The sequence below is a fragment of the Mobula hypostoma genome, chromosome 10 (assembly GCF_963921235.1).
Source record: "Mobula hypostoma chromosome 10, sMobHyp1.1, whole genome shotgun sequence".
NCBI classification, from domain to species: domain Eukaryota; kingdom Metazoa; phylum Chordata; class Chondrichthyes; order Myliobatiformes; family Myliobatidae; genus Mobula; species Mobula hypostoma.
Window position 1 is genome coordinate 5,481,014 of NC_086106.1, and position 27,363 is coordinate 5,508,376.

Below are 27,363 nucleotides of genomic sequence, written 5' to 3' on the forward strand. Positions count from 1 at the left end.
GCCTATCTAAAACTTCTCCAACACGAAATTTTATTGTTACGCGGCAACACTGAAAACCGTAAATTACAGTATATATATTTAAAAGTTAAATTAAATAAGTAGTGCGATAAAAAAGAAGAAAAAGAAAGTAGTGAGGTAGTGTTCAATGTCCATTTAGGAATCAGATGGCAGAGGGGAAGAAGCTGTTCCTGAATCGTTGAGTGTGTGTCTTCAGGCTCCTGTACCTCCTCCCTGACGCTAGCAAATCCAGTACCCTCTCCCTAATAGTAATGTACCTGCTTCAACTACTTCCTCTGACAACTCAATATATTACAGACCACTCTCTGGGAGAAAATATTGCCCCTGGGGTTCCTATTAAATCTTTCCCCAGTGAGCAGGGTGGGTGAGATCCTTTATGATATTGGTGGTGTCTGAAAAGAGGATGCTGTCCAAGTTGCATGCCATCTTGGACAATGTCTCCCATCCACTACATAATGGACTGGTTGGGCACAGGAGAACATTCAGCCAGAGACTCATTCCACCGAGATGCAACACAGAGCGTCATAGGAAGTCATTCCTGCCTGTGGCCATCAAACTTTACAACTCCTCCCTTGGAGGGTCAGACTCCCTGAGCCAATAGGCTGGTCCTGGACTTATTTCCTGGCATAATTTACATATTACTATTTAACTATTTATGGTTTTATATTGCCATATTTATACTCTATTCTTGGTTGGTGCAACTGTAACGAAACCCAATTTCCCTCGGGATCAATAAAGTATGTCTGTCTATCTATCTATCTATACTGCCAGGCCTGTCCTTGCACCTTTCTGTATATATGCCCTTGATGGCTGGTAACGGCAACAGGACACAGGGCCCGTGCTGTGAGTGGGACCTTGCTGTGTAGGGTTGCCGGCATAACTTTAGGAAGCGCTTGATTGGTGGTAAAGCACTTTTAAGAACTCCCGGGGGCTTGGAACGTGCAGTGGAAACGCAGTTCTTCCTTTCACTTGAGATCCCAGAGCTTTTGTGTTTAGAGTAAAGTAGATCCAGCAATGTGCCGGAGTTGAAGTTTTGCTGTTTATTAATTAATTAAAACAACCTCCTTTCTTTCGACTACTGGGGGTATGTATGGTCCTTATTCCGAACACACACACACACTCACTCACTGACTGAACAGAGTGAGTGATGTGGCGGGAGCGCGCCTTGAAAAATAGAAGGGACCGCGTGCGCGCACCCGGAGCAATTCTGCACGCGCATTTTTGCTCCCCTCCCCTCCTACATGCAGCTGCTCCTCTATAAGGGGAGGGGTGCATTAATATATTTGGGGGGAGGAGAGGGGGGTAATATTGGGCGCGCGTGCACCGAGCGCGCTGCCGGGGGGCGAGCGGCGCGCGCGCGCGCAGTAGCCTGTCACTGTGTGTATGTGTGTGTGTGTGTGTGTGTGTGTGAGAGAGAGAGAGAGAGAGAGAGAGAGAGAGAGAGAGAGCGCTGGTGGTAAAAAGGAGCCGGGCTTGCCCATCGAGCCAAAGGGGTGGGTGAGGACTGGGAAGGGGGCAGCCGGCGCAGGGAAGAAGAAGGGGGCGAGCGCAGCCCAAGTGCCCGGGCGAGGAGGGGGGAGTTTGCGCCGCCAGCGGAGCCCGCCGAGCCGGGGCATGGTGCAGAGCTCCCCCGGGCTGCGGAGCGCGGAGCGGCGGCCGGGGCAGCGCAGCGGGGGATGGAGAGAGCTGCGAGCGTTGGTGGTCGAGCCGGGAATGAGAGCGGCAGGACTGCGCAAGGGTGAGTGAGGGGCAGTGGCGGGGCGGGGAGGGGAGGGAGAGAGGGAGAGGGGAAAAAACTGGGGGAGAGGGAAAGAAAAAAGGGATGCGCGCGTGAGGAGAAAACTCGCAGAGAAAAAAGGGGGGAGAAACTGGAAAAAATGTAAAAACGGGGCAAGCTACAGGGAATGGGAGAAGAGGAAGGAGAGAAAGTGGGAGAACTCGGAAAGGAGAACGGGAGAGAGGGAAAGCAGGGATAACGGCCAACTGGAGAAAGTAGGGGGAAAGGGTCGAAAAGTGGGGGGGGGGAAACGAGGGACAGAAAAGGGGGAATATAAGCAGAATGCGGGAACAGAACGAGACACAGAACTGGGAAAGCAGAGAATGTATGAGAGTAAGAGAGAGGGAATGAGGAAGCAACTGCGGGGAGAGGACAGAAACTGGAAAAAAAGCGGAACGATGGAGTGATGAAACAAACGAAAGAGCGAGGAAAAACTCTGGGAAGGTGAATGAGGGAAACTGGGAAAAGACGAGCGGGAATGCTGAACTAAAGGGATTTTTGAAGGGGGGATGAAGGGGAAGATGAGCAGGGAAAATAGGAGAGAGACTGACTGGATGAGTTTTGGAATAATTCAGGCGGGAATGAGGGATGAAATGAACTGGGGAAAGTGGAATTAGAGAAGGAAAGAGAAAGGAAAATGTGAAAAAGAAGGAAGTGTGGTGGAGAAAGAAAGCAGGGAGACGGGAACGAGGGAAAGTTGGGATAAGGAAGGAGACTGCGGGAATGATAAAGAGAGAGGGAATAGGGAAAAAAGAGGGAAGCCGAATAAATGGGGACGAGGGAAGGAGAAAGGGGAAGGAGGTGAGAGAAATTAGGGAGAGCGGGTTGCAAAAATCTGGGACAACATGGAAGTTAGAAAAGGAAAGAGTAATAAAAAGGGGTAGGCGGAACGGTAGGGAAGTGGGCTAAGAGGAACGAGAAAGCTGCAAAGAAGTGGGAAAAAGATTAAAAGAAAATTTGGAGAAATAAAACGGATTAGTGAGAAGTTGGGATTGAGGTATGTAAGAGTTAAGAAAAGTGGATTTAAGAAAGAAATGGAGGAAATGCAGTGAAATTTGGGGGAAAGCGGGAGGCGACGAGATTACAGAAAGGTGGGAATGTGAGGGGGATAGGTAGAAGGGGGTAGATGAGGAAGTGAATCGGAACTGAGGACACAGGCAATATTAGAAAGGCTGAGGATAATTGCTTTTGATGCAGACCGAGGCGATGGGAATGTCCTGTTAAATACTGTGTACTGGAGGGAATTCGCTCGGGGGGGGGGGGTAGAATGCTGTGTAGGTTGGTAAAAAGTGTGCTGGGAAGCGAAAGTTGGGAAGTCAGGAAGGTTGGGGGAAATTAACAAAGGTGTTAGGGATTGAGGGATTCACCGGGAAAGGTGGGGGGGGGGGGGGAGGAGGCGGTGGGATATTCCAAACGTAGAAGCAGAAATTGGAGAGATAATTGCAAATTAGAGGCTGCTAGTAATTGGGTAGATTGGAGTTGGGCGAGCAGGAAAGGGAGGAAAGGAAGGGCTGTTGAGTACGCGTAGAGGGGTTAGTTTAGAAAGGAGATTAAAATGAAAAGATGCGGAGAAAGAAGAATGGTGAAGTAAAAAAAACGATGACAGAGACAGAATTGAACCCCTAACTTGAATGATGAGGAAATGTTTGTATGTTTAACAAGGAAAAAAAAAGCTCGCAGATAAAGGTATGATTCTCAAACAGTTGGTTCTTCTATGAGGCCGAATTTATATTACAGAGTTCCGTTGGTTAGGGACAGGGTACTTACTGAATTAAAACAAAATCGTGCCCCCGCTCAGGTTGGTTTCAGTTCTTTATGCTTGATACTGTGTTTGTCCGTGGAACGAGCTTGCTAACATTCAGAGTTGTATTTTTTTTTAATATATATCACAGTTGCTGTTTGCTGCATGTGTGCTGAAATGTTAAACGGTTCTTTTAAAAGCCTGGGTCTGGCGCGGGTCGCAAACATGTTTTGTTGAGGAGAGTTGAAGATTTCGCTCTCCCACTTCTTCCGATCAGGAATTGTCTCCGAGGCATCTTTCTTTAAATTTAGTCAAACCTCGCAGTGATGGGGTGGACTCGAGGCATCTATACTCCCCACACCCCTCCCTCCCTCCCTCCCTCCCACCCACCCACCCACTGGTTTCTCTCTCTCTCTCTCTCTCTCCCTTTTTCTCTTACTCACTCCCTCACTCACACACTCCCTCCCTCCCTCACACACTCCCTCCCTCACACACTCCCTCACACCCTCACTCCCTCCCTCACTCACTCCCTCCCTTCCTCACACCCTCCCTTCCTCACACCCTCCCTCCCTCCCTCCCTACCTACCTACCTCACACCCACCCCCAGTATACTGCGGGATTACTTCGGGACTGTGAACTGTTGCCGTGAGGTGAGGTGTGCGAGTTACTGGGAAGGCGAGGAGGGGGATTTTGACGAATGCTAACCCAGAGGATAAAGGTGGAACTCCCGCCCCCCCCCCGGAAGCGAAATCTGCCTGACAGGATAAGTTTCTGCATTTCTGAAGCGCCCCCAGCGTCGCAGCCTCTACCAGTTGCAAACGAGACCGCAGTGTGGACGGCAGCTGGCACTCAGTCCACAAGATGCCAGGCAGGGGCGAACTATTGACTGTTCCAGCTTCTCCCAGGACCCCGGGACTCTGACACAGTAGCGGCGCGCCTCCCGGCCCGGCCCGGCCCCCTCTCAGAGTGTTGTCCGTATTATTTGAAAACGCACCTGCGTGCGTGATGTCTGCTGGATAAACTGCCCGGCCCTGCGCACTTTTGCCATTTGCTCCCGAAGTCAGGTACTCTTTTCCGTTCCGTTTCCAGTGATAAACTTTCGCGTCGCTCTGGGTCTGCGGTGAAGGAGACAGGGTCGATGGGGAGGCGAGGAGGGTCGCCGAGTGGGATTCCTCGGATACACTCCTGCAGGAGTCAGCGTCCTTCGGCTCTCTCTCCCCTCGGCCCCGCGCTCCGCGCGGCGGGTCGGCGCTGCGGCCCCGGAAACCTCCAGCCGTTCGGTTGACAGGACTTTCTGCTCGCCCCGCTCTGGGACTGGGCGCGGCGACTGGAGGAGGGATCTCGGTGGGAAGGGGGAGCGAGAGGTTGCATGGGTTGATCCCATGGGGTGTCGCGGTGATGGGGTAGACTCGAGGTACCAATACTTACCCCCACTTCCAATGTACCTCTCTCTTTCACTCTGTCTTACTCTCTCCTTCATTCTCTCTCTCTCTCTCCCTCACTTCCCTCTCCATCACTCTCTCCCTCCCTCCCTCGCTCTCCCCCTCTCCCCCTCGCCCCCCATTCTCGCACCCTCTCCCCCATTCTCGCCCCCTTCCCCATTCTCTCCCCTCATCCTCCCTCTCCCTCACTTTCTCTCCCACTCTCTATCCCCAATCTCCCTCCCCGCCCTCTTCCCCCTCACTCCCTCAATCCCTCTCTCCTTTATTCCCTCTCCCTCGCTCCCCCACACCCCTCATTCTCCTCCCCTTTGCCCCCTCTCCCCATCCCTCTTCCCCTTTTCCCTCCCCTGCCCTTCTCCCCTCCTTTCCCTATTCGCTCATCCTCCAACTCTCCATCCCTCATTCCCTCCCACTAGCTCTTTTACCCTCACCATCTGTCTCTTCTCACAGTTTCTTTCTCCCTCTCTTCCTGTGCTTGTGCTTTTTTCTTCCTATTTGTTAAATCTGACTCTCCCCCTCTCTCCCCCTCTCTCCCCCTCTCTCCCCCTCTCTCCCCCCTCTCCCCCTCTCCCCCCTCTCCCCCCTCTCCCCCCTCCCCCTCCCCCCTCTCCCTCTCCCTCTCCCCCTCTCCCCCCTCTCCCCTTCTCCCCCCTCTCCCCCTCTCCCCCCCTCTCCCCCTCGTGCTTCCTTGGTGGAGGTCTCCCTTTTCACATTTCCTCCATTAGGTTTCAGGCTCATTCTGACGTGGCGTTTGGTTTTGGTGGTGGGAGTGGAGGGAAGGAAGTAATGAAGAAAATGCCGGGAGCGTAGAACTCGTCTCTGTGACCCTCTCTGCTCCCATCACTCGGAGTGGTCTCTATGTCCCTCCAGTTCTGGCAAAGAGTTTGTCTCCATTTGCCATCGCTGTGCCTCCAAATGCCGGAGCCCTGAGGTCTGGAGTCCTCTCTGCACACCTTCCCAGCTTTCTCGCTCCTTCACGACGATCTTTAAACATTCCCCTTGAATGGATTTCTACATAGCAGTTCGGCTTTCTCGCCTTGTGTCCCCGCATCAGCTGCTCTGTGCGAAATACTTTAATGCTTTCATACCATGTTTAAAGGTGCTATATAAATGCAAGTTGTAAATGCAATTTCTGAAATAAGTAGTTTAGCATTTGAAAATGGGAATGAAGACTGAATCAGAATCACTGGTATATGACGTGAAACTTGTTAATTTAGCAGCAGCAGTACAATGCCAAAGATGATAATATAAGAAAAAATAAATTAATTAGTATATATGTATATTAAATCGTTAAATTAAAAGTAGTAGTGCAAAAACAGAAATAATAAAAAAGTAGTGAGGTAGTTTTCATGGGTTCAGTGTCCATTCAGAAATTGGAAGGAAGAGGGGAAGAAGCTGTTTCTGAATCGTTGAGTGTGTGTCTTCAGGCTCCTGTACCTCCTCCCTGATGGTAGCAATGAGAAGAGGGCACGTCCTGGGTGATGGGGGTCCTTAATGATGGATGCCGCCTTTCTGAGGCATCGCTCCTTGAAGTTGTCCTGGATACTATGGAGGCTAGTGCCCATGATGGAGATGACTGAGTTTACAACTCTGTGCAGTTTACTTCGATCCTACCCACCCCGCCCAATACCAGACGGTGATGCAGCCTGTCATAATGCTCATAACGGTACCTGTGTGGAACTTTTTTGAGTGTTTTAGGGGACGAAACCACATCTCCACCAACTTCTAGTGAAATAGAGCCGCTGTCCTTGAGCGAGTGAACCCTCTAGGATTGTTGATTCCCGTCTCTTCGGCCTGACATTCTTACACGAGAGGCCAGTCATGGAGTCAGTGTTATGCGGTCCTTCAGACCAACTGCTGGCCAAGCTGACCATCGAAGCTGGTCTCATTAGCTTGCGTCTGACCATGTTCCTCCAGACCAGGGGTTCCCAAACTTTTTTATGCCATGGACCCCTACCTTTAACCTGAGGGGTCCATGGGCCCCGGGTTGGATCTTACTTACTGCCAATTGCACCACTGGCGTTTTGGGCAGCCATGAAGATCGTCCATCTCTGTCAGTGTTCAGGGCTTCCTTGATCGTGTCAGTAGCTTCCTCTGGGTTTTCACTACTGTCAGTCGTACAAGTGGAGACTCAGGAATACTGCTGTGTTCAGATATAGAAGGATTCTTTGCTGTAATTCCGTTTGACCAGCCAGGGCTGTTAGCTGAACCCCCGAACCTAGAGGACCAGTGGACCACTCTTAGTTTGCCCTCTACCCTTTGACCTGTTTGCCATGGGTGACCCTACTAAGGGCCAAAGCATAAAGCCCCAATTCCAGCCAACACAGCTCTCTGGGTTATTGAGATGTGCAAGCCTCCAAACCCTACGACAAGTTTGTGGTCCTCTTGGAGGCCAGGTTGGGAACCCCTGCTCTAAACCTTCCCTATCCACGTACTTTTCCAAACATCTTTTCAAATGTCATTATTGTACCTGCTACAGCCAGTTCCTCTGGCAGCTTGTTCCACACACTCAACACCCTCTGTCCGAAGAAGTTGGCCCTTTTTAATCTTTCCGCTCACACTATGTCCTCTATTTTCTTTTTAGTTGCTCCCTTGGGAAAATTCACCCATTTTATGCCCCTAATGATATTGCACACCTTTGTAATGTCACGCCTTAGTCTCCTGTGCTCCAAGGGAAAAAGTCCTATCCTGTCCAAACTCTCCCTACTACTCAGACCCTCAAGTCCTGGTAAAATTCTGGTAAATCTTTGCTGCGATCTTTCCAGCTTAGCGATGTGTTTCCTATAACAGGGAGAGCAAATCTGTGCACAAATACTCCAGGTATAGTCTCATCGGTATTGCGTACTGCATTGGGTAGCAGAATTCTGCATATTAGCCGACGTGTCTTCTTTCAAAGACCCACCCAGCTGGTCCCTGTTCCCGTCCTCAGATCTTGGAAATGTTTGCGGCAGATGTTGGAAATCTGAAATAAAAGCAGGAACAACAGTCTGGAAAGAAATTAAAAATGGAAGATTCTAGAAACAGTCAGGTCAGGCAGCATCTGTGGAGTTAATGTTTCAGAGAGAGATCAGAGCTGCGTGAAGAGTCTCTGGCTTGAACAGTAAACTCCATGTGGCTCTTTCAGCTGATGCAACCTCACCTGCTGAGTGTTTCCGGAACTTTCTGTTTTTATTTCGGAAGTATTTTCTTTTCAGTCTGCTGTATTCCGAATCGATCTGCTCCCAGCTCCCTCCCAAGGCAGTGTCCCTGGGCGGCAAACCGCTTCTTGCGACTTGCGAGGGTGTCTCACTGGAGCACACCCTTCGGTGTAGCCTTTATTTATTCAGACGGTCGCGTTCGGATGAGCCTCAAGGAACCTGTTCAAATCAACTTGCTGACAAGTATGCTGGAACGATGCCCAGAAAGTCAAAGGCTCTGAATAGGGAAATGTCACAGGAGAGGAATCATAGAGTCATACAGCATGGAAACAGGCCATTTGGCCCGTCAGATCCATGGTGTTCAGTGGCCCATCCACCCGTATTAATTCCATCTTCCAGTGGCGGGTCACTCACTCCATCAGCCTCCTAGTTAAATGGCATCTGATCCTTGATGTTAATAATTTTGGGAATTATTCCTATGCAGCTGAATAACTAGATGCACATGACTAGCTCATGAACACTAGCTACTTTTGTCTCTATTTGTACCATTTATTTATTTATTTATCTATCTATCTAGCTCTCTGTTTATTTCTCTATGTCTGTCTGTCTATCTCTGTGTCTGTCTCACTGTCTGTCTGTCATCTATCTGTCTGTCTCTCTGTCTATCTCTGTGTCTGTCTATCTCTGTCTGTCTAACTCTGTGTCTGTCTGTCTCTGTGTCTGTCTTTCTCTCTGTTTCTCTGTCTGTCTGTCTCTCTGTCTGTCTGTCTATCTCTGTCTTTCTCTCTGTCTGTCTATTTCTCTGTCTGTCTCTCTGTCTGTCTCTCTATCTATCTCTCTGTCTATCTCTCTGTCTGTCTATCTCTCTATCTGTCTGATATCTATCTGTCTATCTATCTATCTATCTATTTATTTATATAAGCACTTAGTGGTTGCTTTATTAGATATCTTCTATACTTAGTAAAGTGGCCACTGGGTGTATGTTTGTGGTCTTCTGTTGTCGTAGCCCGTCCACTTCAAAGTTTGATGTGTTGTGTGTTCAGAGATGCTCTCCTGCACACCACTGTTATTTGAGTTTCTGTCGTCTTCCTGTCATCTTGAACCAGTATGGCCATTCTCCTCCGACCTCTCTCTTTAACAAGGTGTTTCCATCCACGGGAATGCCCTCACTGGATGTTTACTGTTTCTCGTACCATTCCTCGTAAACTCTAGAGACTGTTGTACGTGAAAACCCCAGGAGATCAGCAGTTCCTGAGATACTCAAACCAACCCGTCTGGCACCAACAACCATTCCAAGCATAAAGTCACTTAGGTCACATTTCTTTCCCCATTCTGATGTTTGGTCTGAACAGCAACTGAACCTCTTGACCATGTCTGCATGCTTTTATGCATTGAGTTGCTGCCACCTGATTGGCTGATTAGATATTTGCATTGTCGAGCAGGTGTACAGGAGTAACTAATAAAGTGGCCACTGAGTGTATTCTTTTCATGTTTCTTTGGGAATATGAAATGGGATTGGTTAACATTTTACCACGTAGGGTAACAAAGTAACAAAATTTTTATTCTGAGAGGCCTTTCGAGAATCTGAAGACATCCCAAAACAGCCAATGATCTACCTGTAAGATTACACCTTGCAGAGCAAGCTCTCACAATGAGTAATACTAGTAATTGATTTTTTATTGTCACAGATACTGAGATGCATAGAGCATAGAACAGTACATCACAGGAAATGGCCATTCGGCCCACAATGTTGTGCTGAACCAGCAAATCAAAAGCACTCATACACCAATCCCTCCTACACCATGTCCATATCCCTACATCCTCCTCACATCCATGTGCCTATCCAAATGTGTCTTAAAAAATCTCTAATGTATTTGCCTCTACCACCACACCAAGCAAAGCAATCCAGGCATCCACCACACTCTGAGTAAAAAACTTACCCCTTGAACCCACCCCTTCTGCCCTTCAATGCATACCCTCTGGTATTAGACATTTATACCCTGGGATAAAGACACTTCCTGTCTACTTTATCTCTGCCTCCCGTAATCTCATAAACCGCTATCAGATCTCCCCTCAGCCTCTGCCATTCCCAAGTTTATCCAGCCTCTCATGATAGCACGTGCCCTCTAAACCAGGCAGCAGGCATCCTGGTAAACCTCTTCTGCACCCTCCCAAAAGCCTCAACATCCTTCCTACAGTAGGGGCGACCAAAACTATATGCAGTGAAAAGCTTTTGTTTGCAAATCACGGAGACAAACCTTTCCATATCTAAGTATCCGTACCTCAAGGCAGTCTTAAGGGAAACACAATGGAATATGGAATGTAGTGTAACAATTACAGGGAATAAGCAGGTAGATACATAAAGTGCAATGGCTTAAATGGTTTGGCAGAGACTCGATGGGCCAAAGGGCCCATTTCTGTGTTTTCTTTTCTATGACTGTGATAATCTATTATCATCCATCATCATGGACTCCCACCATCCAGGCCATGCTCTCTTCTTGCCGTTGTCATTGGAAAGAAGGTCTAGGAGGCTCAAGTCCAACACCACCAAGTTCAGGGACAGTTAATACCCTTCAACTGCCAGGTTGAACCAGAGGCTAAAACTTCACTCACCCAACACTCAACTGTTTCCACAACTCACAGACTCACTTTTAAGGACTCTACAATTCATGTTCTCAATATTTGGCCTACTTCTGCTCCTATATCTTATGGTCTTATGGTCAATACATACTGGCAACACACACAAAATGCCGGAGGAACTCAGCAGGCCAGGCAGCATTAATGGAAAAATGTACAGTTGACATTTTGGGCTGAGACCCTTTGGCAGGACACGCATTTTGTTTAATTATTTATTGTGTATTTTTTGCATTTGCACAATTTGCTGTCTTTTGCATTTCCACCTTTGTTGTGTGCAGTTTTTATTGGTTCTATTGTGTTTCGTTGTCCTCACTGTGAATGCCTGCAAGAAAATGAATCTCAGGGTTGTATATTGTGACATATGTGTACTTTGATAATATGTTTGCTTCAAACTTTGAACTTTTAATTGATGCAGTAGATGGAATAGATTATAATGTCTGGCTAGCATTTTTATTTGAACTATTGATCATGGGGGAGTAACATTGGCGACGATACTAGGACAGACTCCCTTGGGCTTCATCTAGTGAGACACCAGGTAGGACACAAGGGAGCACACTCTCTCTCTCTGCACACTATGACAGTAGCCCTGTCTCTGGAGTAGGACTTGAACTCACAAATGTACTAATGGGTTAATGTATGATTTGCATTTGATGGTTCTGAGCCTGTACCCACTGGAGTTTAGAAGAATGAGGGAGGATCTCATTGAAACCTACCAATATTGAGAGGCCTGGATAGAGTAGAAGGGTCCAAGAGTAAGTGAGTCTAGAACTAGACTAGAAAGACACCTCGTTAAGACAGAGATGAGGAGGAATTTCGTTAGCCAGTGGGTTGTGAATCTGTGGACTTCATTATCAGAGATACCTTTGGGGGCCAAGTCATTTGGTATACATAACATGGAGGTTGAAAGGGTCTTGCTTAGTAAGGACGTCAAAAGTTACAGGGAGAAGGCAGGAGAATGAGTTTGAGAGGGCTGATAAACCAGTCATGTTTGAATGGTGCAGCAGACGATGGACTGAATGGCTTAAATCTGCCCCTATGTCTTATGGTCTAAAAAATGTAAATTCCCTGATATGCAACAGAAAAGGACCAGCAAAAGACAACAAGGAGTCAGACAGAGATGGAAGTTTGAAGGGAATAGATATGGTGTCTGTAGCAAATAAGAGCAAGAAACTTTCGCCTGTCTTGTTATTCATTGATGAATTTAATTCCCTCTCAGCTTTTAAAAAAAGATACAGAAATACTGATGCGTCATCTTCTCATGACCTCTGGATACTGCATCTGCCTGTTGTAATGCAGAAATTGCAACAGCCTATTTGTGCACAGTGTTTCTTCTTGAGATCCAAAAGTTCTTTGTAACTTAAAAATGATGCGTAAAACTTACTGCTTACGATCGTTTTACTAAGCAGAAAGCAAACAAGAGAGAGGAGCCGAGAGAACAAAGAAAAGACACGGCAGCCTTGTGGTTAGCACGACGCTCTACAGTACCAGTGACCTGGGTTCTATTCCCACCGCTGCCCGTACGTTCTCCCTGTGACCGTGTGGGTTTTCTCCGGGTGCTCCGGTTTCCTCCCACAGTCCAAAGACGTACCGGTTGGTAGGTTAACTGGTCATTGTAGATTGTCCCCTGATTAGGTTGGGGTTAAATTGGGGAACGGCTGGGTGGGCCTGTTCTGCCCTGTATCTCCGTAAATAAATAAATAAACAATGGAAAGTGCGGTCGCGGTTGTCTGATTAGATATAAGAAAATTCCAGTGATAACAACTGACCTGGCGTGACACCTGCTGCAGAAAACCAAGAAGCTTCTAGAAAAGTATTGAAGCAGCTGCAGTGTAGTTACTGGAAAGGTATACAGATAAACATGTAAGTATAGTGCATATTGCCTATATGGCAGTGTAGCATCAGCACAAGATTTAACACCGAGCGACATTGGAGTGTGGAGTTCAATTCTGGTCCCTGTGACCGTTTGAGTTTCCTCCCCCAGGATAAAAACCTGCCGGTTCGAAGGCTAATTTGTCATTAAATTGTCCTGTGATTTTACTTTGTTGTTCGTCTTCACCCCTTGTGGCCGTTTCCGTCTGTGTTTTTTTTAGCGAGGTCGAGTCGCTAGCTCGACGCTCAGCACAGATGGAAAGCCTGCAAGGAGCCGGCCGGATTCGAACCCGCGGCCTCTCGCCTCGAAGTCCGGTGCAGACGCCGGATGATCAGGCTTGGGTTAAAGAGGTGGGCTGCAGGGTGGAGCGGCTCGACAGGCCAGACGGGCCCTGCTCTGCACTGAGTCTCTAAGTAAATAAATGAAAGTTAAACTACGAGACGAATACCAGTAAATAACAATTTTACATCCCAATCCAACAACAACAAGCACCTAAAAGCAGCAGTGTTCAAAGTTCAAAATAAACTTATTATCGAAGTTCATGTGTGTTACTATACGCTGCCTGGAAAGACATTTACAGGCAAGAAAGGAAATACTATAGAATTTTACAAAACTCTGTACATGGAACAAAGACGGATACACCCCAATGTGCAAAAAAAGTTCAAAGTAAATTTTATGATCAAAGTAACGTATATGTTGCCATATACAATCCTGAGATTAATTGTGGGCATACTCAATAAATTCATAGAATAATGACCATTACAGAATCAATGTGAGACTGCCCAACTAGGGTGTTCAACTTGGGTGATCAACCAGAGTGCAGAAGACAACAAACTGTGCAAATACAAAAAAAGAAGGAAAAAAAATAAACAATAAATATTGAGAGCATGAGATGAAGAGTCCTTGAATGTGAATCTGTTGGTTGTGGGGCCATTTCAGTGATGGGGCAGGTGAAGTTGAGTGAAGTCATCCCCTTTAGTTCAGGAGGCTGATGGTTGAGGGGTACTAACTGTTCCTGAACCTAGTGGCGGGGGGTCCTGAGGCTCCTGTACCACCTTCCTGATGGCAGCAGTGAGAAGAGAGCATGGCCTGGATGGTGGGAGTCCCTGATGATGGATGCTGCTTTCCTGTGACAGTGTTTCATGTAGGTGTGCTCAATGGTTGGGCGGGCTTTGACCGCGATGGTCTGGGCAGTATCTATTACTTTTTGTAGGATTTTCCATTCAAGGGCATTGTAAAATAAAGGCATCCATTAGTCTTGCGAGACCATGGATCTGCGCCTGGAAAGTCTTCACTCTCCAGGGCGCAGGCCTGGGCAAGGTTGTATGGAAGACCGGCAGTTGCCCATGCTGCAAGTCTCCCCTCTCCACGACACAAATGTTGTCCAGGGGAAGGGCATTAGGACCCATACAGCTTGGCACCAGTGTCGTCGCAGAGCAATGTGTGATTAAGTGCCTTGCTCAAGGACACAACACGTTCCCTTGGCTGGGGCTCGAACTCACGACCTTCAGGTCGCTAGTCCAATGCCTTAACCACTTGGTCACGTGCCCACACTAATTGTAATGACAGGATAGTCTCTTGCAGAGACATTGTTTGAGGAATAAATATTGGCGCCGAGGCCCGGGTGAGGATGGATACCTGTACATCTGCAATGGCGCTGCCTTTGTATGGGTTAACGGGGTTGAATGCCAGAAACTTGTTGCTGCAATCGTTGCTAAGAAACATCATTATTCAAAGCAGATTGTTTTTTTGAACACTTCCATTTCCATTCATCTGAGAGGGCGGTCAAGAGTTTAGTGTCACATGTCATGAAATGTTGAACTCTGACCATAAGGGTGTCCTCTACGTCCCAAAGACACATGGGTCAGGTGCTTATCAACACGAGAAAGTCTGCTGATGCTGGAAATCCAAAGCCCCACACACACAAAATGTTGGGGGCGCTCAGATGGTCAGGCAGCATCTGTGGAAATGAGTAGATAGTCAATGCTTTGGACTGAGGTCCTTCTTCAGGCCTCTCTCTATTACCTCACCTCTTTGCGTGTAGGTGAGTGATAGAATCTGTGGAGTGGAGTGGAGTTTTGATGGTAAATGTTGGGAGTTCAGTTCTGAAAAGGTTCAGAAAATGCTTGCCAGGATACCATAAGATATTGGAGCAGGATTAGGCCATGTGGCCCATTGTGTTGATCCATCATTTCATCATGGCTGATCCATTCCCCTTTCAGCCCCAGTCTCCTTCCTTCTGCCGGTAACCCTTCATGTCCTGACTAATCAAGAATCTATCAACCTGTGCCTTAAATATGTCCAATGACTTGGCCAGGGTTAGAGGGCTTGAATTGTAAGGAGTGATTGGTCAAATTCACTGCTACCATCAGGGAGGAGGTACAGGAGCCTGAAGACACACACTCAACGATTCAGGAACAGCTTCCTCCCCTCTGTTATCCAATTTCTGAATGGACATTGAACCCAGGAACACTACCTCACTACTTTTTTATTTCTACGTATGCACTAATTATTTAATTTAACTATAACACAACTGGTGATGTAGTGGCATCAGCGTTGGACTTTGGGACGAAAGGTCCCGGGTTCGAATCCAGCCAGCCGTCTTTCCATCCGTGCTGGGTTACGAGCTGGTGATCTCTTTGGAAACTCACCCGGCAGAAGGCAATGGCAAACCACTGCTGTAACTTGCCTCGTACGCGGATCCCCACTACGTCAGAGAGGCGTGGAGGGAAATTGTCCGCTAACCGGAGAAACTTAGGAGGCGATGTACCTTTCCTTTTTTATATATATACTTACTGTAATTCACGGTTATTTTCTCTGTTATTACGTATTACATTGTACTGCTGCTGTAAACACATTTCATAACATGCCGGTGATGTTAAATCTGATTCTGAGCTTGGGTTGGTTACTCTGGAGTGCTTGAACCCCAGAGGTGACCTGATAGAAGTTCATTGGAACCATTTATAAGAGGCACAGATTGTGTGGGTAGAATCTCTTACCCAGGGTAGAATTTTCTGTACTAGAGGATGTGCATTTAAAATGAGAGGGAAGTTTTAAAGGAGATGCTTGGGGCATTTATTTTTAATAGGTGCCAGGAGAGGTGGTGTAACCAGACACACTAATGGTGTTTAAGAGGTTTTTAAATAGTCACATTAACATACAGTGAATGGAGGCATAAGGATTATGTTCAGGCAGGAGAGATTTAGTTTAATTTGGGATAGTCTCAGTGGGCTGAAGGGCCATTTCCCATGCTGTGCTATGTTCTGTTGAAATGGGATTAGTTTAGAATAGAATAGAATTTTATTTTCGTCGCTCAAGACAACGATGGTGAGTCAGAGTACAAAGAGGAAGTGGACTGTTGTGAGAAGAACCTCCTGAGTCTGAACGTGGAGAAGACCGAGGAAATCATTGTGGACTTCGGGAAGGTGAACACAAACCGTTTCCCCCCCACCACCGTGAAAACAAGGCTCTTTCATAGTTCAGCGCACCAAGTTCCTGGGTGTTTGCGTCACGGAGGACCTCAGTTGCTTCCTTAATATCACCTCCCTGAACAAGAAGGCACAGCAGCACCTCCACTTCCTGAGGAGATTGAGGAAAGCGAGGTTCCCCTCCCCCCCCATCTTAACTGCATTTTACAGGAGCGCCACTGATGGGCTGCATCTCCATCTGGTCCGGGAGCAGCCGAGCGTCGGACCAGAAGTCCCTACAAAGGACTGTGAGAACGGCTGAGAGGATCATAGGGGTCAGAATTAGGTTTAATATCACCGGTATATGTTGTGAAATTTGTTAGCCTAGTGGCAGCAGTACAATGCAATACATGATAAATATTTTTCAAAATCAATTACACTAATTATATGTAGTGCAAAAGCAGAAAGAAGATGTGAGGTAGAGTTCACGGGCTCAGTGTCCATTTAGAAATCGGACGGCAGAGGGGAAGAAGCTGTTCCTGAATCATTGAGTGTGTGCCTTCGGGCTCCTGTACCTCCTCCCTGACGCTAGCAATGAGAAGAGGGTATGTCCTGGGCGCTGGGGGTCCTTATAATGGACGTTGCCTTTCTAAGGCATCACTCCTTGAAGGTGTCCTGGATACTACGGAAGCTAGTACCCATGATGGGGCTGACTAATTTTACTACTTTCTGTAGCTTTTTACGATCCCGTGCAGTAGCTCTCCCTCCCACCTCACCATACCAGAGGCTGGTGCAGCCAGTCAGAATGGTACATCTGTAGAAGTTTTTGAGTGTTTTACATGACAAACCAAAACTCCTCAAACTCCTAATGAAATATAGCCGCTGCCCTGCCTTCTTTATAGCTGCATCAGTATCTTGGGACCAGGTTAGATCCTCAGAGATCTTGACACCCAGGAACTTGAAACTGCTCACTCTCTCCACTTCTGATGCTTCTATAAGGATTGGTTCATGTTCCCTTGTCTTATGTTCCTGAAGTCCACAATCAGCAATTTGGTTTTACAGACATTGAGTGCAAGTTTGTTGCTGTGACGCCACTCAACTAGCCGGTATATCTGGCTCCTGTACGCCCTCTCATCTCCATCTGAGATTCTGCCAATAATGCTTGTATCACCAGCAAATTTATAGATGGCATTTGAGCTGTGCCTAGCCACACAGTCATGGCTATAGAACAGTGGGCTAAGCACACATCCCTGAGGTGCAACAGTGTTGATTATCAGTGAGGAGGAGAGGTTATTACCAACCTGCACAGTTTTTGGTCTTCCAGTTAGGAGGTTGAGGATCCAGTTTGCAGAGGGAGGCCCAAGTTCTGTAACTTTTTGATCAGGCCTGTAGGAATGTTGGTGTTAAATGCTGAACTATAGTCAATGCACAGTATCCTGCCATGCATGTACGTAGGTGTTTGTATTGTCCAGGTGATCTAAAGCTGTGGGAAGAGTCATTGAGATTGTGTCTGACGTTGACCACAGGGGTCTCTCTACCATCCATCGGGGACATCTATCAGGAGCGCTGCGTACGCAGGGCCCTTGGTATTATCAAGGATCCCACCCATCCATCCAGCATCGTCTTTGACTTTCTACCATCAGGCAGGAGACTCCGATGCACAAAGACAAGAACGGTCAGGATGGGAAACAGTTTCTTCCCTCAGGCCATCAGGCTTCTGAACTCCTTGCCGCTTCATATCCAAAGTGTCTTTGATTAATCTGTTCTGTACCTGACAATATTTAATTTATGCACTTTACTTTGTTTGCTAATGTATAATTCATCTGTAGATTTCATCCTTACTTTCATAAGTTGTTATGTGTGTTACGTGTATTCCTGTGCTTTGCACCCCGGTTCGGAGAAACGCTATCTCGTTTGATGGTATACATGTATATATTTAAATAACAATAAACTTAACTTGATTTGACTTGACTTGATCAAGACAACGAGTTTGCAGTGCTACTCCAGTCCCGTGCAAAACAGATATTTACAATGCATGTGGCACGGCTTAATTTAAAAAAAAAAGTCCCATATTTTCATACAAGTGACTTTGATAGTCCGTAACACTCAAAGGTCATCGGTAAGCCGGAGTGTAGCGTTATTCAGCTGCACAACAGCCCTGGGGAAGAAGCTGTTTCTCAGTCTTAGATTGAACAGAATCTTAGATCAGTCAGAGATTGAACAGACGGTGTCAGGGATAGGATGAGTCTTTAATGATGTTATGAGCACGCCGTAGACATCAAGAGTTGTAGATTGTCTCCAGGTTTGGTAGTTGAGTCTGAATGATGTGCTGAGCCGTCCTAATCACCTGTTGGAGGTGCTTTGTGACCTGTTTTGCCGCGGCTAGAGTACCACACTGTCATTCCGTATGACTGATTGTCTCCGTCACCCTTTGATAAAAGTTGGGCAGCAACTTTTGGGGCAGATTAGCTCTCCGTACGCACCTCAGGTACTGTAGTCACTGTTGTGCCTCCCAACCATCGAGGCTGTGTTGAGGAACGAAGAGAGATCCTTGGTTGGCCCGGACTTTCTGCTGTATCATTGTGTTGATGTTGCAGTCCCTCAGTACGGTGCAAACAGAGCATACTGACATATGGAACGACAGTGTTCTCTAGCTGCAGATTGGACTTTCATAGCAGAACTTGAAACCTCAACCTCTTGACCCCAGGGCACGTCCGTGACCAGCCCACGTACGGCCAATGCTTTGCGGGGTTAATTGGACCATATTTATGAAAGGGGGTCAGCTTTCAGGAGACTTGAAAAAATATATATCGGTTCCTCATATTTTCAGAACGAGCTGCCTTTTTTCTCCTCTGTTCCCTGGCTTGTGGTTTGTGAAAGAAACGTTTTCCTTTGAGAAGCACAGAGGCCGGGGCCAAGCACCGGGGTCTTAAAAGACAAGATTGGGAGGAAAGGGAAAGTTAAAGCTACGTTAACAAACACACACAATTCCACTGATGCTGTTTTAAGATGCTGCAGAGGCATAGGACATAACTGCTGGCACTATCTGCCTGTTGTGACAATCAGGCGGATAACAGGCAGAAGGACATTGGATAGAGGGCGATGTGATTTACCAGGCATTCCAATAAGCTCATTTATATATACATTTGCAACTCTTGTTTTGGCAAGGTTCCTGCGGTTTGATCGGTTGTAATTTTTAATCCGCTTTGCATTCACCAGCCTTGACAATGAAAAGGTTCAGAGGACATCTTTCTGAATCATCAACCAGAAGATCACTGAGAGTAAGAGCCCCAGCCTTCCAAAACTGCAGATGCACTTAATGCATGGCGCCAGTTAGACAGCAACCTTGCATGGCTTGGCAGCACCCCTATTTGCTTCGGAGGTTTGAGCCCCAATTCTGTGGAGTTCTGAAAGAGCGTCACGGTGTTGAAGATGATGATTTTTAAATTGGATGTCCTCCCCTAGTATGAAATATCTCGTGGTTCAACTTTGAAAATCAAGACCAGATTTCCCGGGATTCTCCATTATGCGCAGGTAATTCATTCACAAGAAACCCCACATTATAGAAAGTTGTGTTGCACCTTGTTATATTCTGTCCGGGTATCCCCTGATGCACGAACACTGATTTCTGAAACTTCCTGTAATTTTTCCCGCCTTTCCCTTTATTTTTCTTTTATCATTCCCCATTCTGGCTCCTCTCTTACACATTCTCTTCTGTTCACCAGCCCATCACCTCCTTCCCTTTCTCCCATGGTCCACACTCCTCTCCTATCAGATTCCTGCTTCTTCAGCCCTCTACCTCTTCCACCAATCACCTCCCAGCTTCTTACTTCATTCCCCTCCCCCACCCACCTTCCCTCCTACCAGCTTGTACTCTTTCCACTCTCTCCCCGCCTTCTTATCCTGGCTTCTCCCTTTCCAGTCCTGATGAAGGATCTCGGTCTCAAATGTCAACTGTTTATCCCCCCTCCATAGATGCTGCCTGACTTGCTGAGTTCCTTCAGCACTTTGTGTATTTTGCTCAAGATCTCCAGAATCTTTTATGTTTTGGACAACCGTGCAATTGCCTTCAAAGGACATATTTAAGCAGGATTTCTCAATTATGCTGTAGTCAATATATTTGGGCTAGGTAACTGACGACACTGGTGCCAAGCTGTATGGGTCCTAATGCCCTTCCCTTGGTCAACATCGGTGTCGTGGAGAGGGGAAACTTGCAGCATGGGCAACTGCTGGTCTTCCGTACAAACTCGCCCAGGCCTGCGCCCTGGAGAGTGAAGACTTTCCAGGCGCAGATCCATGGTCTCGCAAGGCTAACGGATGCCTTTAGTTTAACCCTAACCTTAATGCAGATAGTGTTCTCTAACTATCAATCATATAATAACTGATTTGTTGTATGAAAGTTCGCATTACAGCAGAACTACCTGTATTCACAAAGAACTTTGCGTAGTTATGTCACAAGTCGCTCTTGGTGGGAGCTTGCTGTGCACAAATTGGCTTCTGCACCTGCACCTTTGCTATAAGGTAAGGGAGCAGATCTGTTTTAACCCGAGGGGTCTTGATAAACCCCTGAACCACTGACCTTGCTTGTCTCAGCGTCAGAATACAAGAACGTCCCTTGAGAACAGAGGGACCTCCGTGGGTCAGATTGACCATGGGTGCTGTAGCCGAGCTATGTACATACACAAGCCAGGGCAGCATAAGCTGTTGCTCACATAGCAGTCTCCCCCTCTCCACATAGCTGATGAATCCAAAGGAACGGCAGAGACTGATACAGTTTCTCACCAGCAGCGTCTCAGGAGTAGCCAGTCGGCGTTGAACTCAACTTAGGACTGTCTTAGGGCCTCCAGCTCTGGGATTTTCTCTGGGGGTTTACTCCCAAAGCCTTTCACATGGCTGATGAGCCCCCATCTGCCTGAAGCGACTAGTTTTAAGTTGCCAATAATCCGCCTTTACCCCTTCCCAGTGTGAGCACATGGCCAAGTGGTTAAGGCATCGGACTAACAACCTGAAGGTTGTGAGTTCGAGCCCCAGCCGAGGCAACGTGTTGTGTCCTTGAGCAAGGCACTTAACCACACATTGCTCTGCGATGACACTGGTGCCAAGCTGTATGGGTCCTAATGCCCTTCCCTTGGACAACATCGGTGTCGTGGAGAGGGGAGACTTGCAGCATGGGCAACTGCCGGTCTTCCATACAACCTTGCCCAGGCCTGCGCCCTGGAGAGTGAAGACTTTCCAGGCGCAGATCCATGGTCTCACAAGACTAACAGATGCCTTTATTATTATTATTATTATTATTATTATTATTACTACCCCTTCCCCTGTCAGTAGAAATGGTTCCCCCAGGCTTAGTAGCTAAGCCACTTGAAGCCCTGAAACTGGATTTGGTTGTCAGAGGCTACTTGAGGTGCACGCCGTTGGAAGCATTTAATAGGTGGTGGGAGCTTGTCCCCATTACCACCCCCTGGCTGTAACAACCTTAGAACAGGGGTCGGGAGGAACGTCTTTAGTCAGAGGGTGGTGAATCTGTGCCACAGACGGCCGTGGAGGTCAAGTCATTAGGTATATTTAAAGCGGTGGTTGATAGGTTCTTGATTAGTCAGGATGTCAAGGGTCAGGTGAAGAAGGAGAATGGAGTTGAGAGGGAAAATAAATCAGCTTAGATGAAATGGTGGAGCAGACTCGATGGGCTGAATGCCCCAATTCTGCTCGAGTGTCTTCGGTCTTATCAGCACAACGAGGTAGTTCAAGGGAAAATTGATAACAGAATGCCAAATATAGCTTCTATGGAGAGGAGTAAATGACGGACGTTCATTCCTCTCCATAGACCTGTGTCTGGTCTTGATGAAGTAATGGAGGAGGAACTGCTGCTACTGGACAGACAGAAAAGGACACAGATCAAAGTTAATTGGAAAACAGCCAGAAGAGAGAAGTTATTTTTCATAGCTGGTTGTGATTTGAGAAGAAAGCAAATTAAAGTGTTCTGTAATATATTATTCCTGCATGTTAGGGAAAAAATGGGGTAAGTGGCCTGCATTTGGTTAATGATAAATCACTCGTACTAGCAGATGACCCTTTTGAGAAATCTGTACAGATCTGATTTTATTGCAAACATTTCTTTTGGTTCAGGCACTGGTTTGTGCAGCAGACTTGTTGGGTCGAATAACCTAATTCAGCTTCTATGTCTTAGGGTCTTACCCATTAAATGCACACAAACATGCTTTCTACTGATGTCATGCCATCAGGAACAAACCCCCCTCTCAAAAGAACTTGTAAGCTAAACCATGCCACCAAGCTTTATAAGCTGTCGAAGCCTTCAAAAGAGCTTTGAATGTCTCTGACTAAAAGACTGCTGTGTTACATAAACATGCACCTCACACTTGATGTCGACCCGTCAGTCTTCAGGCCATGCCAGTCAGGGACTCGTGCTAATATTATTTTGTGAGTGTATGTGCTGAACAATAACGCTATATGTCATATGTGACAATATGTATTGTGTTTTGCACCTTGGCCCCAGAAGAACAATATTTCGTTTAGTTGTATACATGTGTATGGTTGAATGAGTGGGTATAGCTCAAGGCAGCGGAGATTTGAGATCAGAGTATGCCTTCTCTTAGATGAGCTGCCAACCTCGGCTGACGAGCCCTGTCTGCCCAAAGCTACTGCCAGTAACCCACCTTTTCCCCTTCTCCTGTCAGTAGAAATGGTTCCGCTGGGCTGTGTAACTAATCCAGGAGCTGGACTTGGTTGTCAGAGGCTATTTGAGATGCACGCCATTGGGAATATCGAATAAACTTGAACTTGAGGTATTCAAAATCTATGAATAATCGATAAATATTTAAATAAATGAAATTTATAAAGGATAAACTTTAAAGCTATTTAACACAACCAAAAAATAAGTAAAACTATAAAATTATTGTTATTCCTTGATTGTTCAACACAGTGATTTAAATTGCGATTAATTATGTTAAATGTGCAATTAACTCGACATTTTCAATCCTGAAAATTGTGATGATTAATAGTTACTTCTAAAAGACAATTGTATAAAATTAGAGGGAATTACTAGGAAGATGGAAGTGGAATAAATTGAATTGCTCTGTCAAAGAGATGGTCAGCCTTAATATTCCACGAAGTACGTTAATTTTCTCATTGTGAAGGAGGTTTTTGATTTTAAAGTGAGTACATCCCATCCCTCTTGGAAGGAATGCAGTTAGGTTTCTTGTTAATACCAAGTACTTGAAAGCTGAGAGATTTCCACAGGACTGGAACATTTAAATGGCAAAAAACTCCAAGGATCAACTCAAATGAATACGAAAATTAAAGTGAAGTGCGGTGCTGGCTTTCTATTGGACAGTCATTTTAATAGGTGGACTGAGTGGCTTCTTCTGGTTGCCACGGTAACAATCACCAATTAGCTTAAACTTTGAGGCAGTTGAAATAAACTTGATGGCTCCTCCGCACAGTGTTAGTGGAGTCCTTCAGTAAACCAGGTGCTTCAGCTAAATTGCGCTCTGGAAGGGGATTTATGAGAGGGCATGGCCTCCTCCCCACCAGTAATAGTAGGGAGCACATCCCCCTCATGTTAATGTGCACACCCCCTGACATTAGGGTGCATGCCCTGCATTTTTAGAGTTTAAGCCCCCTTGATATTAGGGAGCATCGCACCCGATTTTAGGATGCACACCCCATTATTAGAGTCCACACCACTGATTCCTTATATTAGGGTACACACCACAAAGATTAGGGTCCACACCCCCCACCCGATATTAGGGTGCAAACTCCTGACTTTAGGGTGTACACCCCTCTCATTTGGCTTCACACTCCTGATATTAGTGAACAGCCCTGATATTAGGTTGCGACCCCTGATATTTAGGGTGCATGCCCTTGACATTAGGGTGTACCCCCAATATTAGGGTGCACCCTCCCTGTATTAGGGTGTACTCCCCAATATTAGGGTGTGCCCTCCCTGATTAGGGTGTACTCCCCAGTATTAGGGTGCACCCTCCCTGATTAGGGTGTACTCCCCAGTATTAGGGTGCACCCTCCATGTATTAGGGTGTACCCCCAATATTAGGGTGCGCCCTCCCTGTATTAGGGTGTACCCCCAGTATTAGGGTGCACCCTCCATATATTAGGGTGTACCCTCAGTATTAGGGTGCACCCTCCATGTATTAAGGTGTACCCCCCAATATTAGAGTGCACCCTCCATATATTAGGGTGTACCCCCCAATATTAGGGTGCACCCTCCATGTATTAGGGTGTACCCCCTTTATTAGAGTGCACCCTCCATATATTAGGGTGTACTCTCCAATATTAGGGTGCATGCCCCTTGATATGAGGACGCCCTCTCCCTGATAGGTGGTTAGCGCGACGCTTTAAAGTACCGGTGACCCGGGTTCAGTTCCCGTCACTGCCTGTAAGGAGTTTGTACGTTCTCCTCGTGACCGCGTGGGTTTCCTCCGGGTGCTCCGGTTTCCTCCCACAGTCCAACAATGTACCGGTTGGTAGGTTAATTGGTCATTGTAAATTGTCCCGTGATTAGGCCGGGGTTAAGTCGGGGGATCGCTGGGCGGCGCGGCTCGGAGAGCCGGAAGGGCCTATTCCGCGTTATATCTCAGGGTAGACACCTAGGATATTAGGGTGAACCCCTCCTCATTTTAGGGGTGCATGCCTCCTGGTGATAGGGTGCACGCTCTGCAGTTGAAGAGCGCACTCCTCTGTGTATCAGGCTGCATAATTCCCCACCCACAGACTTAGGGTGCAGTCTTCGCAGCCAGATTTATTGTAGTAATTATCCTGGTATTAAGGTGTGCCCCAATGTTCCCTGTAATTTGTGCGCAAAAGACGTTTGCGCTGTGCAATTTCCTGCCCACTGACAACAACATGTGCGCACCGAAAGTAAACCTGAAGGATAATTAACTTCCAAGGCCAGTTTGTCGTTCATCGTTGAAAAGAAATAAAATAATACGCGCCAGCGAGTCTTACTGCCCAAGTACGAGTTCTAAAATCTGCAGACAACTCATTGCAAACTCCATGTTGCCAGAACCACCCACATCACAGACCGGGAAAGGAAACGTGATCGTGCAGGATCGCGAAACCAAGGTAGAGGGTGACGACCTTTTGCGCGCAGTTTAAATTCCTTTGTGCGCTAGTAGCAAAGGTTGTGCACGCGCGCACCTTAGAGGGAACGTTGGTGTGCCCCACCAGGTAATGGGGTGCTGCATCCCTGGTATTAGGCTGCATCATGCGCCCCCCCCCCCCCGGTATTAGAAGATGCACATATCCCCTCTTTGGGTGTTAAGGGGAGTAGTCCCCACCATCCTCTGGTACTAGAGACTGCACACACCCACTGGTGCTACAATGTCCACCCACTGTAGACACATATCACCCCATCCCCTGGGTCTAGATCTAGCCCCAAACCCCCAGTGTTAGACAGACATCTTCCCTACCAGTGTTGGGCAGAACCCATCCCTCCTGTTTAGACAGATAACCCTCCACTCCTCCCTCTGCAAGTGTGAGGCAAGGAGCTACTCCCGAGTGTTAGACAAAGCCCACAATGTCAGGCAGTCCCTGCACCCTCAGTGTTCAGCTGAGCCCCCGCTCCCTCTCCCAGCTGGCTCTACTCACTGGTGGCAAACTTACTCTGTCTCTGTTGAACTGGACTGGACAGACCCTGCTCTGGCTGGGCGTCCTTCCACTGGTTCCATAAGACTTTTGAGGAAGTTAGCTTTATTTGTTCATCGAAACACCGTGCGGCGAAATATACAGCGAAATGCGTCATTCGCATCAGCACCAGGACCAGTCTGAGGTTGGTGCTGGGGGCCGCCCACAAGCGTTGCCGTTTATGGGCCCAGATCAGACAGTGAGCCTCCCTCTGGTACTGAAAGTTGAGCTTTACTTGCCAAATGTATCTTGGGACTTTGAAACCGGCAGTGAAATGAATCATTTGCATCACATCAAACCAAGGAAGAATGCACTGAGGGCCGCTGGCAGGTGGCACCATGTTTTCACTGCCAATGCCCACAACTTACTAGCCCTTGACTGGGTAGCCTCCAACCTGATGGCATGAATATTGATTTTCCTTCTGGTAAAATTTTTACCATCCTCTTCCCTTCTATTCCCCACTCTGGCCTTTTCCCTCTTCTCACCTGCCTATCACCTCCCCCTGGGTCGCCTCCTCCTTCCCTATCTCCTATCAGGTTTCTTCCTCTCTCCCACCTGGCTTCACCTATCACCTTCCAGCTCTCCTCCTTCCCCTCCCCCCACCTTCTTATCCTGTCTTCCCCCTTCCTTCCCAGTCCTGAAGAAGGGTCTCGGCCCGAAATGTCGGCTGTTTATCATTTCCCCAGACGCTGCCTGACCTGCTGAGTTCCTCCAGTGTGCTGCATGTGTTACTAGCCCTAAACTGTATGTCTTTGGAATGTGGGAGGAAATCGGGGCACCCAGAGGAAATCCACTTGGTTGTGTGGAGAACGTGCAAACTCAAAACAGACAGCAGCGGGAATTGAGCACCAATTGCTGCCGCTATAAAGCTTTTTTTTTAAGATTATGAGGACACGTAGTCCTCTTTTATTGTCATTTAGTAATGCATGCATTAAGAAATGATACATTATTTCCTCTGGTGTGATATCACAAAACACAGGACAGACCGAGACTGAAAAAACTGACAAAACCACATAATTATAACATATAGTTACAACAGTGCAACAATCCCATAACTTGATGAAGAAGTCCATGAGCACAGTAAAAGTTCAAAGTTTCTCAAATGTCCCACATCTCACGCAGACGGGAGAAGGAAGAAAAACTCTCCCTGCCATGCCCGACCACAATCCGACTCTGAGTCATCTGAAAACTTCGAGCTCTGATCAGCTCTCCGACACCGAGTACTGAGCGCCATCTCTGTCCGAATGATTCGACCTCAACCTCGGTCGTCAACAGCAGGCAAAGCCAGGGATTTTGAGGCCTACCCTCCGAAAGATTCCCGACCACACAGTAATGACAGTAGCGAACGAGCGTTTAAGAAATTTCTCCAGATGTTCCTCTGTGCTTTCACGTCCACTCTCCATCAAACCAGAATTGTCCACCTTCCCTATTTAACAGATACAATATCATTTTTCACCGGAGGGCTGCACACGCACAGGCGCGCCGCCATCTTCTCCTCCTGCCAGGTCATTGTGGTATTATTCAGTGACTCTTGCCTCGGTATTGGTGTGCCTTCCATGGTACTAATCAAAGAAACCCCCTTGGTATAGACTAAGCCAAAGTTCAACGTACATTTATTGTCAAAGTATGACTATTGTATAGAGCCTTGAGATTTGTTTCCTTACAGGCAGCCAC

General features: G+C 47.2%; 1 protein-coding gene across 6 annotated transcripts in view; it reads left to right on the forward strand.

The window, feature by feature from the left end:
* Positions 1–1,492: 1,492 nt before the first annotated feature.
* LOC134352622 (neuronal PAS domain-containing protein 3-like) overlaps positions 1,493–27,363 on the forward strand; it is a 751,612-nt gene continuing 725,741 nt past the window's right edge. For 3 of the 6 annotated variants that reach the window (XM_063059934.1, XM_063059933.1, XM_063059937.1), the window contains exon 1: positions 1,493–1,756. Coding sequence is in view for 1 of the 6 variants with exons in the window: in XM_063059937.1 (XP_062916007.1) it covers positions 1,695–1,756 (62 nt within the window). In the remaining 5 variants the exon portion in view is untranslated. Of the gene's footprint in view, positions 1,757–4,126; positions 4,187–4,220; positions 4,601–27,363 lie in introns of those variants that run through there. The other 3 variants (XM_063059936.1, XM_063059938.1, XM_063059935.1) reach the window with 2 other exon arrangements.